Source organism: Thamnophis elegans, chromosome 1, assembly GCF_009769535.1.
Source record: "Thamnophis elegans isolate rThaEle1 chromosome 1, rThaEle1.pri, whole genome shotgun sequence".
NCBI lineage: Eukaryota > Metazoa > Chordata > Lepidosauria > Squamata > Colubridae > Thamnophis > Thamnophis elegans.
This window is the reverse complement of record NC_045541.1, coordinates 75,857,634-75,869,858: the sequence shown is the minus strand read 5'-3', so window position 1 is coordinate 75,869,858 and position 12,225 is coordinate 75,857,634. Positions and strand designations below refer to the sequence as shown.

Below are 12,225 nucleotides of genomic sequence, written 5' to 3'. Positions count from 1 at the left end.
TGTTGGTTTTCTATGGTGGAAGATGAGTTGTGTTCATTGATTTTCCTTTTTTTTTTAAATGCACAGTATATAAGTGATTGTATAAAATGAAAATGAAAATGAAATAAACAGTTTTAAAACTAAGACATGCAAATAGGACCCTATATCAGAGGTGGGTTCCTACCGGTTCAGATCGGTTCAGCCGAACTGGTGGTATGCCGGCCTGGGTCGCAGAACTGGCAGTGACCCAGGCTGGCCATGCCCACAAACGGGTTCCCTATCACCACCGCCACCATCTTTTTTGGGAGTTCAATTTCCATTGAACTGTGCATGTGTGTGCAGCGCGTATGAGCGAACTGGCAGTAGCCAGCTAGAAACCACCCCTGCTCTATATGTGTGGGGAAAACATGCAGGGCATCTGGGTTCAGCACTTGCTGCTGAAAGCTTAATTACTCAAACCACAGAATCTTTTGCACAATCTGCCCCCATTGTTTTCTTTCTCACCCTTTAATACAAACAATAAGCACTTTCAGACAAAGGGCGTATTGAATTACCAATAAAAAACTTCCTAATGTGCGGCTATTTTATGTTTGCATCAGAAGTGATGAGAAAGCATGAGACGGTAAGTGAAAAAAATGATAAAACTCTGCACCCAACATAAAATATTATGAATGAGGCAGAGTGATTGCACAATGAAAGCTTTCTTTGGAAGCAAATGGCGATTCTAATCGTTCTAAAAAGTGATTCATGCAATCAGATGCCTTTCCCCACAATGGCCTTAGCAAACCCAGCACTGCTGGAGCCACCAAAGGAAATGCTGATGTAATGATGCCATGTCCTGGCACTCTTTGCACTGACGTTGGTACTGGCAGATCTTTGCTAATATGGAAATCCAGTGAGTTGAGGATGCAGACATCACATGGCTTAGGACTAAGATAAGGCTTAGTGGACCAGGGACCGGGCTAAAATCAGATCATTCTAACGACCCTGAAAATATTAGTGAAGAAAGGTGTCCCCTGCTTGCTCACTGTCTGAATAGGACAGAGCCTGCCTTGATAGTTTGAAGGAAATGTCTCTGCCTCTGCTGTAGCTCCATTTCCTCTGCTCCTGGTTCTTGCTGTTTCCTTGTAAAAGAAGTACCCTGCTGGACCACATCAAAAGCCCATGTAGTCCAAACTTTTGCTTTCCACAACCAGTTGACCCAAGGCACCCTTTTATTCATATTAACATACGGAGTCTTACTGCCTTTGATATGAACATAAACAGGGCCAATAGCTATTTTCTGTCTTATCCTCTGTGAAAGTGTTTCTTTCGCATTTTAAGACATTTAAGTTGGTGGTCATCATCATAAGGTAAAGATTCCCCTCGCACATATGTGCTAGTTGTTCCCGACTCTAGGGGGTGCTGCTCATCTCCATTTCAAAGCTGAAGAGCCAGCGCTGTCGAAAGGTGTCTCTGTGGTCATGTGGCCAGCATGACTCAATGCCGAAGGTGCAGGGAATGCTATTACCTTCCCACCAAAGGTGGTCTCCATTTTTCTACTTTCTACATTTTTACGTGCTTTCGAACTGCTAGGTTGGCAAAAGCTGGGACAAGTCATGGGAGCTCACTCCGTTACGTGGTGCTAGGGATTCGAACCACCAAACTGCTGACCTTTCTGATCGACAAGCGCAGCGTCTTAGCAAATGCCGTGTCCCTGGCCATCATCGTATTTAGAAGCAAGTGAAGTCCCCATTTATGAGGACATGAGAGAGCAAAAGTGCTAGAATGTGTTGAGAGAGAGGATTGCATTAGAATCATATGCACTGAATATGTCTTTCACAAGCCCACCTCTCCTTGGAGCTTGGCAATGTTTTCTCTTCCCCATCAGTAAATGATGTATGCTTCCATAGCATATCTTGGCCCGTGGATGTTCCAAGCCAGCAGGAGGCAGTGCAGGATCACAATTAATGCTCAGGCTGTTCCAGTCAAAAAGTATAGAGCTTGCATAGGAGGATACTAAAGTGCAGGTTACGTACTCAGTGCAAAGATAAACTTTAAAATTCCTTGGCAGTGAGATTGGCGTTTAAGATTATGGAAAAAGTAGACACAGATGGAGTAATTTATTAATCCAGCCCAGCTTTCCTTTGCCTTAAACCGCCTCTAGAAATAGCTTTGGTTTTCATGGTCTTTGCATTTTTAAAAAATCTATCAGGCAACTTGCATATATTAATCATTGTATACTTTATTCACATGCATTGTTTAATAGGTTTGGGCTGCGGGGGCCAATTTGGCTCATGATCCACCTTCATTTTCCACTGCAAAGTTTTTCAAAACAGGGCCTGGGTGCTGTACCACTCTTTCTGATCGCAATGGCCAGGTGAGCTGTCTTGGCTAATAGTAGGAAAGTAGTTGGTTGGTTGGTTTCGATTCTTAAAATGGAAGCTGCTCCACTTTCTGCCAAGGCTTAAGAAACAAATCAGTGCAAAACCAGCAGTGCAATAAAAGATTATTGTGGCATATAATGACGACAGCGGTGCTTCCAGGATCTCCACTGGCCTATAGAAAAGCTTATAATGAGTCACTTGGTCATTATTTGGCCATCTCTGTAAGGCTGGTGTTGAGAGAAGACCCAAATCCATGTCCTGCTGGCAAATGGTAGCGTTATCTGAAACTAGGCAGGCCTTGGAACATTTGCTAGAAATCTGTTATAAATTTTCTTTACGGGGAAAGTAGCTAAAGAGGTATACCAGTGTTTTCCTCCCTGAAACAGTTAGAAATGGTTAACCATTCTCTTCCCTGAGAAAGCATGACAAATCCGTAGCTGGGACTGATTTATTTTTTTAAGAAAATGGTGCATGGGCTCTTCTCTATTTCTTCTCCCATCATTGCTTTAGTTACATGGGTAGGCTGGGAAAATCAGACTGACAGTTTAGAGAAGGCTTCAAGAGTCACCAGCCTTGTGCAGAATGTCTAGTTTGTGGCATTTCCCTTCTTGGTGACACAAGGAAAGCATTTTGGGCCATGTTACAGTCCTTACCACATCTGGAAGAGCTTCACCAGAACTAGTTTCAGAAGATAGTTGGACAGACATTATCAGTTGTGTCCTGGATTACAGAACCCATCAAAGTAGAGAAAGATGGAGGCCCTGAAGTCAGGATCTAGCATCCTTTGTGGGTCAGTGCCACAACAACATGCCACAGAAACTGATTTCTGTAGCTTGGGAATGGAGGATAAAAATTGTGAATCCCGATCCCGATATTTTATTGGGGAGGTCAAGCAATCTAGCCTTGGGGTTAGTGGTGGGATTCAGCCAGTTCGCACCACTTCAGGAGAACCGGTTGTTAACTTTCTGAGCAGTTTGGTGAACAGGTTGTTGGAAGAAATCATTAGGGCAGAGAACCAGTTGTTAAATTATTTGAATCCCACCACTGCTTGGGGTCATTGAATAGGAAGAACCAATATAACAGAGGCTGACTTGTCTTCCGCTGTGGCATCATCATTAGGGCTCATGTGGTCCCTTCCCCCTTTCTACCTGGCTCAGATATTCTTCACAACCACTTTTGCCATGGCCTCAGCAGCTCAGTGTCTGCTGGTACTTTGAATTATTGTTGGAACAAAATATATACCTGTATAAGCTAGATACTCTGGGAAAAAAGCAGAAGAAAAATCGAGGTGAGAGTATTTATAAACAATGATAAACTTCTGAAGAGTCCTCAGAGCCTTTATATATACAGTATATTTCACTGTAATGTTTCTGTATTTTTATCTTGATACTTTACCTTTGAATCTGTTAGGAAAAGGTATTGTGTAAGTGTAAACATTAAAAGCAGCAGAGATATTACCCTGCTCTCTCACTTGCTTTTTCTCAAGATGGTGTCACAATACGTAAGCCCTCACCAATTTACAGCAGCAGCAGCAGCTTACAATGATAACGTGGAACTTTCCATTGACAAGTTTCCCCTTTGGGACGGCAGAGAAGAACCTAACCAAGTCTTGTACTCCAAGTTTTCATTCTGCCCTTCAAGGTACAGCAAAAAAAATGCATCTCTCTTTGCAAACGGAAGGTATTGGTACGATTTGGAAGTGCTCAAAATTATGCCACATTGTGATACAGCACAGTAAAAGGCCCTGTGGAAGGTGTTAATTTAATCCGGTTTAACACAGGATTTTCAGACAGCCCATCTCTGAGAGATGAATGTCCAGACCAAACTTGCATCCATCCAATCAAAAGAAGAAATCCTTCTTTGAAGCTGGTCATTCTATTATTGAGTTCTCTTACTTTTGTAGGAAATTCGAATAATTTGGGTTTCCCTGAAATTTTATAGTTCGGCTTAGTGTATTGTGCAAACTTAACCAATTGAATTTATGTAATAAATCTTGTTTAAATAAACAGTTATTTAATACCTATTCATTATTAATGGAAAAGGAACTTTCTATACAATCTTTTTTTTTTTAGGAGCTCAAAGCTACTTTCCATAGATTCTTCAGCAAGTTTCAAAATGTGGTGTGACCGGTCCACCAGAAACAACAGGAAAACAAATGGGGAATGTAACAATTTTTCTTTTTCTTTAAAAAAACCCACTCTTCCTTTCCTTTCAGGGATAGCAATGGTAGTCCTATCAAAAAGACTATTTAACACACAGAAACTATAATTTGCAACAAATGGAACAACGTATCCTTTCATAAGCAACTTAATTTAACTACTAATTTCATGAGGATGTATATACGATGAAGCTTAATGTCTTTTTGTGGTTGTGCGTTCAGAAAACCTGAAAAAAATGAAGTGGGAAAGGACAGAATCCAAATATTTTATTTTTAATAAACAATTCCTTAATGAGAAGCCACTTTTATTTTTTAAATGCTATTTTTCTAATTTACTTCTAAAAAAACTGATGTAATTTCCTCAATTTCGTTAAAAAAAAACACCAAAATAATACAGCCTATCATCACAAGAGTCCTTGTCCTTCTAGAATTAATATCTTCCTCGTCATTTATTCTATACCCTGTTAGCTATCCTTTCGCCAGTTAATTGTCCATGAAAGGACTTGCCAATTTTTTTAAAGTTCAAATATGTGATAGCTGGAGCTCCTCTATCTACTCTATTCTGATCCTTCTTCATGGGGGAAAATCTCTGGTCAGTGTTAGGCATGTTAGGACCATCTTTGAGCTCTGTTTTTTTTAAATAAAAAAAATGCACATATATAGTCATGCATTCAGAGGTCAGAAAGGGAAACATATTCCATTAAAAATATTTTTGATCAACTGCTATATTATAGGTCAGAAGTATTTGTGGATAGGTTTATCCAATCTAGCTATACACATATCATTAAATTCTACCAAAGGTGAAGGACACATTTTCTCCCATCAACACATTGTGGTTCCAATATATGAAATTCCCCTTTCCCATTATCATGAACTGTTTATCTTTAAAAAAAAAATGGAATATAAAATAAATGTGTAAATTTATAAATTATAAAACCCAACTGATATTGTGCACAGGAATATATTTATATCAGTAGTGCTAAATTAGGGCAGCCCCTTTTTAAAAATTTGTAATTAGGCTTTGAGCAGCACACTTTCAGCCATCCTCCAAAACATAACTATCTGTTTAATAATGTCACTCTTTGGTCACATTCAACTTTAAAATTTGGTAGCATCATTTCTGGAGATTTCTAGAAGAGGCACAAGAGGTTTTCCAGTCCCGGGCTCAGAAATGTTCAACTATCTTAGATACTTCCAAAATATGGAAATGATTTAAATTCTTCATGTAGCTAAGGGGAAAAAAAAGCTATTCAGAAAGGAGAACTAGCTTTAGGGTTCATAACAGTATTTCTTGATTTTGGCAGCTCTTCAGAGCTCTTCAGACAGTGAAGAAGATTTTTCAATCATGGTTTTCAATCATGGAAACCAGCACCTCAGGAACCAGTAATGAGGGTAAGTAAAGTCAATTGCTATCAGTTGCATAGAGAGAGCATCTTCTTCCCCAAACTTGAGATTTTGGCACAAATAAGACACTGAGGAAAGAGACAGTAGTGGGTTCCACTGTAATGTATTCGGAAAATAACTTTTCCCCCAGATAGCTGTTGTTCTTTAAGGATTCTGGGAAGGTTTCTCACACATAAAGAGCTTTTGTGCAAGAGATGTAATTATTTTAGTCAGCATAATTTTGCTTCCATGTTAGTTTCCCCTGGCTTGGGCGTTTGATTATATTTGAGAATAGTTGTTACCTTTTCATTCAAAAGAACTCTACAATGTGCATCTTTGCACATCATTAATTTGATAGAAATAAAATATTAAGCATAAAACAAGTGGAACCTAGGAGACAAAACAGCCATTCAGACATGCATTTGTGTAAGAATTCCCACCAATGTCTGTCTTTGTATTAGGGCAGCTGCTTCTCATGCGATTTGGAGACTGTGGCATTTGCACAGCCAATTCAACTGGAAGGCCAGTAACTCGAGGAAAAGCATACTAGGAAAGTTTCTGTTTCCTTTGTCTTCTAATACATTTTCTGGTCCTTCAGACTCAGGAACATCTACCTCTTAAAAAAAGTTTGAAAGAAGTTTTTGCTGATGCCAGTTCCAATTCCCAGCTTTATTGTAGCAATGATTCAGGGTAATAATTTGATATCATAGGCAAGAAAGAAGAATGAGAAAAACGAGAGGGGGGGGAACTCTCAGACTTTCTGGAACTGTGCCAACTCAATAAGTCGGTTCCAGCTGCAAAACTCTCTACTTGGTGATGACTTATTAACTAGGAAATCTTGTTTCCTTTCCTGTGGCTTACTCTTAGGCAAACAGCTTATCAATTTACGTAACAATCTGAGAGTGAACAGCAAATCTTATTAACTAAAAAAAAAGACTTAAAAGACCAGTACTTTTTGGCCTACACCACTTTATGAAGAAATAAAATGTTAACATTACCTGATGGTAGTCTCTGATTACATTCAGGTACAGGTAGTCCTCGACTTAAGACCACAATTGAGCCCAAAATTTATGTTGCTAAGTGAAACGTTTGTTAAGTCAGTTTGCCCCATTGTATGACTTTTCTTGTCACAGCTGTTGACAGCTGTGATATAAGTGAATCATTGCAGTTGTTAAGTTAGTCACCTAGTTGTTAAGTGAATCTGGCTTCCCCATTGACTTTGCTTGTCAGAAAGTCGCAAAAGTTGATCATGTGACCCCGTGATACTGCAACCTTCATAAATAGGAGTCAGTTGCCAAGCGTCTGAATTTTGATCACATGCTGCAACAGTCATGTGAAAAAGTTTCACAAGTCAATTTTTTTCAGTGCCGTTGTAACTTTCAACGGCCACTAAATGAACTGTTGTAAGTCCAGGACTACCTGTACATTGTTCAGTAAAGTGAGTTAGGGCAGAATATACCTGGTGTTTCTTGTGTGTGCTAAGGCCAGTATTAACAGTGCAGAATAACAAAAATGAACACAACTACAGCCGTGGTGGTGCTGTATACCGAAGGCTTAGATTTAACTTTCAGGTTTTGAGTAATGTCTTTTATTGAAGAAATGCTAACTGACTTTACATTCCATCACTTTTGCAGCTGTGCAAGTCAGATTGAACATATAAAATGCCTTTTGCAGAAGTCTTAAAGTAGGACTGAATGGAGAGAGAGAGGTTATGTTGCTTCAGGCTTTATCTGAAGAGCAGAAAAAAAGAATGACGTAAACCGCTTTCTCCCATTCACATGTACAGTCATATATTTTGCCAGCATTGTAAATTGGCAAATTATGAAAGGAAAAATAGCATTTGAGTTAAGGATGTGGCCGAGGACATTTTCATCTTAGTTTTTTCGCCCAAATCTTACCTTGATGGCTACAAAGCAACAGTCAGAACTAATAGAGCAAAATCTCTCTCTAGTTCTACAAGGAGAGTGCTGCACTTTGTGAAGTCCAACAGCAGTACTCAAAGACCTATGTAGCCATTATATTCTGGACTACCACTCCCTTTTTCACTTTTCAGACATTCAAGACAACCCTCGACACAATAATTCCCGTGGTGTCTCTGATAGGAATAGTGTTCGCTTGAAATATGGTTTCAACTATAGGATGTATCTTCCAGCTACAAGTGATCTGCATCTGAGAAGATTCTGCAATGCTAAAAAACAAGCTAATGAATAGGAGTGAAGATGAATGTGTGTGGATTCTTTAAATATAAAGCAGGCATCATAATTTGTCTGACGAAGTACACTTACTTTTGTGAGTTGCACTTCCAGTTCTGAGGCAAGTACGCCATTAATATGTGTTTAGCTACTATGGAAGGAAGAATCGTCTTCTAAATTATGAGAAATGTTTTAGCATGAGAACAGAAAAAGTATCCCGATTCATTATGAACAGGTTCTCTTGCTGTTGATTGGTGAAGTGTTGAGCTGAAGAAAGGTATTTCCCTGCTAAATTGAGAAGTTGGCAAATAATTTGGATTCTAATAAGGGTCAGATTCTCCAACTGTGATTGATTGCTTCTCCTCACAGCAGCTTCCTAGAAATAATTTTTCCCTATATATCACTTATCTAACAACCAAATTTAGCAAAGAAAAAAAGAAAAAAGAAAGAAAAAGAAAACGGGAACGTCCTTATGGAAGGTCAGGTAAAGTCTGGAAGGCTTTGGCACCTTTCCCCTTGGTGCTTTTTTACAATTAATATAAGTCAACTTTTTTTGCATTGGTAGACAGGAATTGGCAGTTCTTACAGTATGTTTAAACATAAAAAAATGAATGCAATTTAATGAAAGCCACTTTTCTTTTCCAATCAAGCTCTAACTTAGCAATCATAACTTAAATTCTGCATTTCCCTACGCATAATGATATGAGCAAGTGAATGGGCTACTACTTGACAGATTTAGTCACTATCTTCATATAAGACTGGAAATTCTGTGGGTTGGATTTAGTTACTTAGGGAAAACACAGCAATTCAAGGGTTTTTGAGGTTGGTTGGAATCTCCTTGATTTCAGTATATAAATCCGAATCCAACTTACAAAATATTTTTGCTATACTAAGTTCTTTATAGAGATACTGTATATGAACATATGAAAAGCTAGATTGCTTCCTTGCTCATATTTTGAGTATGTAAAAAAGGCAGACTTTCAATACTACAAAAACTGGATTGAAGAAGAAAATTAAGTTATAGGATATACCTATTCTAATGTTCCCACATATCATTTTATGATCTTGGGTACAGGTTTCCTATAAACCTATATTCCAGATATGGAATTCAGCAGGATCCCACTATGGCATGAATAGAAGCACAGATTTGGAAGATCTAAGGCTTTTCATGATTTACAAATATTTAAAAGCTTCAACATAAAAACATACTGAAGATTTTATGTAAACATCACTGATATCATTATGCATTTTTAAAAAATCTGAACAAAAACAGATAGCTTATAGCTTGGATTGTTGCATAATTTATAACTTTGTAAACGTCACTCCAAAATTATCTAATATTAATTTTGAAAACTACAATACAATACTTGGTTTCAAAATAGTCACAATAATAATTACCTATACATACTTGAGTTTCAATTCACACAAACTTTTGTTTCTTTTGTTAGCAGATAGAGTTTGTAGGACTTGTGTGGAGAAAGATACAGTATGAACTATGGCAAGTAACAAATCCCAGGACTGTGGCAGAATTTGCTCCAAATGCCACAATCAAAAAACAGAGCCACCTACTAGCCATATGTGAGAATCCCTGATTTTCATAACAACATGACCCATGTTACAAATCAAAGATCAAGTGATAACTGTATCCATGTGTGTGCCAATGGATAGGCAAGATTGCTGGAATAGCATTGCACATCTTACCTAAATGTTGACACTTATGAACAATGCATTTTTCTCTTTCAATCTAAAAATGCTCTACAACTTAGGGAAATTTGAACTGAAAGAAAGTAAAGACATGAAGAGGTTGAGGTAAAGAGGAATTATTAAGAACCACCCATGTCTGGTATAAAGATACAGCACACCTGACTTGAAGAAAATACATTCTCGAGGTATGCCACGTATTTCTTTCAAGCACAAATAAATTAAAATGATTTGGTCAATTGGTCCTACACTTCTTGCTATTTGGTAATTCCATGCTGAAAATGGTAACCAAGCAACATAGTTTGTTTACGTTAGTTGAAGTAGAAACCAGTACCTGAAACCAATGAGTCTGCTGCTCAAGGAACAGGGGGAAAAACCCCCATATCCTTCAGACTAAGCCAAGTGCAGCTGCTTATGTTCTCAGTCTCTTAATCACTAGGAGAGAAGGCTGACACTTTGGAACTGCAGCTGGTTACCTGAGGGAACCGGTTGTATCATCCTCCCACCAGCTGAGTCAAGGAAACCACCCTAGTTCCTGAGGCCACTCAAACAGCTGTTCTACACCAGTGATGTAGTCATCAGAAGGAGCTACAGAGGGCACAAGCCCTTTCTCCTTTCCTTTCAAAGCCTGCTAGAGAGAAAAGTTCCTGGGGTGGGGGTGGGGAGAATGACTGATTCTCTCTTCACAGCAGCAGTTTAATTGGAGAGAAATCAAGTTGTTTCTTTCAACTGCTCTGCTTGCGTAGGGGCACTGTCACCCTCAGTGATGAATCAGGCTGCTGAATCAGAGAAGCTGGCCTGTGTTGCTCATGGGAAGATGGGAAATCAAGTACAGCCGAGACCTGGCAGTAAGATATGCACAGCTGTTTGAGGCATTTCCTACAACTGGGGAGTCTTGCTTTGAGCAATCATTGAGATATCCGGCCTTTTTGACAAGCTCTGCAGGGCAGCTTTGGCGCTCAGAGGGTGGACCATGTTCAGTACTGCAAATCTCTCTGGCATATTTGTGTATGAATGACTGACAGGTATGTGATGGCTGATTGTCTTAGGTAGGCTTCTGTCCATAGTGGCTCTAAAGAGAAGAAATTCAACAAATTAGAAAATAGGTTTATTGGACCAAACAGGAACAGATATTCTTCTGTTCTTCTAAGTATCTCCAATGCTTTGGTCATTAACTGGGCTGCTACTGAAGACTATTTCTAGGCTGTTGCCTCCATTAAGTCATGTCAGAATATTGTCACAATGAATACTTTTCTGCCACGCTATAATGAATTGCTGGTGTGTGATGGCAGAGAGTCAAGGTGGCAATAATATTATAAATTAAAAATGTTATCAGGGAGAGGAACAAAGTGACACAGGTGGATTGTTAGGCAAAAATAATAATGTTATGGGAAGAAAAAATAGTTATGGGAAAAATATTTGTTGAATATGAGGCATCACATTCAAATGTTTTTAAATTCTCTTGTGCTTAGGCATAAAGTTTTAACTATAAGAAAGAATAGATAACTCCTATCTAAAACCCCAGAAATTAAAATTTCAGCAGGCTCATCTTCTACAGTGAGTACATTTGCCAGAACATCTACAATGGGAGCCTGTGAACAAGGACCAACTAAATCTATTCAAAGACCAGCAAAGGCTATTGGAAGGTTGCACACCTAGCTTCCCAGGAGCTAAATGGATAAGGATAGAAAAAAAAATGATCACTTCCATGCCCTGGGAGTGTCTCACAGCTGCAGAAGCAAGAACAGGTAACTTCTGTCTCTTTCAAAGGATGGTAGACTAAAGGGATAGAAGCAGAGTCGGTTCCCACCAGTTCGCACCTATTTGGTAGAACCGGTTTGTCAAATCTACCGAACTAGTTAGAAGAGGTTCCACCAGTGGGCCCAGAAAGCAGGCCACGCTTACAGAAGAGGTTCCAAAATTTTTTGAAACCCACCACTGGATAGAAGGTAGCAACAGCAACACTTTCAGCAAGAGAAGATCAACTTAGCTTGCAACTTAATAAAGAAATATATGTTTGTTAATGATTAAGGTTTTGGACTAAGGATGGGATGTCCCAGCTCCAAGTCTAATCTCAGTTAAGGATTCTTATTTGGTGACTTCGGGCTGGTTGTTATTTTTTAGCCAAACTTTATAAACGCAGCCCTTGACTTGTGACCATAATTAAGCCTGTAATTTTAGTTGTAAGTTGTGACTGTCAATAAGTAGGTCATGTAACGACTGAATTTTACAATCTTTTTTGCAGTGGTGATAAATGAATGCAGCAGTCATAAAGCAAACCCATTGTTCACTACAGGATTTTTTTTTTGCTGGTAATTGGAAGTAAATATGTTTCTGGCAAAAATATTTACATTGTAAACATATGATTGCAGGGCATTTCAAATGGCCATAAATGCAGGCCAGTTTCAGATTGCCCAAAATGTGGTCATATGATGGGTGGGGGGAG

At 38.8% G+C, this 12,225-nt stretch overlaps 2 protein-coding genes across 3 annotated transcripts in view; one reads left to right on the top strand and one right to left on the bottom strand.

Annotated features, from left to right (window-relative positions):
• Window positions 1-9,675, top strand: part of LMNTD2 (lamin tail domain containing 2) — a 48,167-nt gene extending 38,492 nt beyond the window's left edge. Inside the window, 7 exon segments of the mRNA XM_032212679.1 lie at window positions 2,228-2,338; window positions 3,832-3,986; window positions 4,418-4,509; window positions 5,808-5,845; window positions 5,848-5,895; window positions 7,838-7,988; window positions 7,991-9,675. Of these exon segments, the coding sequence (XP_032068570.1) occupies window positions 2,228-2,338; window positions 3,832-3,986; window positions 4,418-4,509; window positions 5,808-5,845; window positions 5,848-5,895; window positions 7,838-7,988; window positions 7,991-8,097 (702 nt within the window). The 3' untranslated portion in view covers window positions 8,098-9,675.
• The window catches only part of LRRC56 (leucine rich repeat containing 56), a 53,614-nt gene continuing 49,501 nt past the window's right edge, over window positions 8,113-12,225 (bottom strand). For both annotated transcript variants that reach the window (XM_032226687.1, XM_032226697.1), the window contains exon 14: window positions 8,113-10,851. In XM_032226687.1, the coding sequence (XP_032082578.1) occupies window positions 10,659-10,851 (193 nt within the window). In that variant the 3' untranslated portion in view covers window positions 8,113-10,658. The remainder of the gene's footprint in view (window positions 10,852-12,225) is intronic.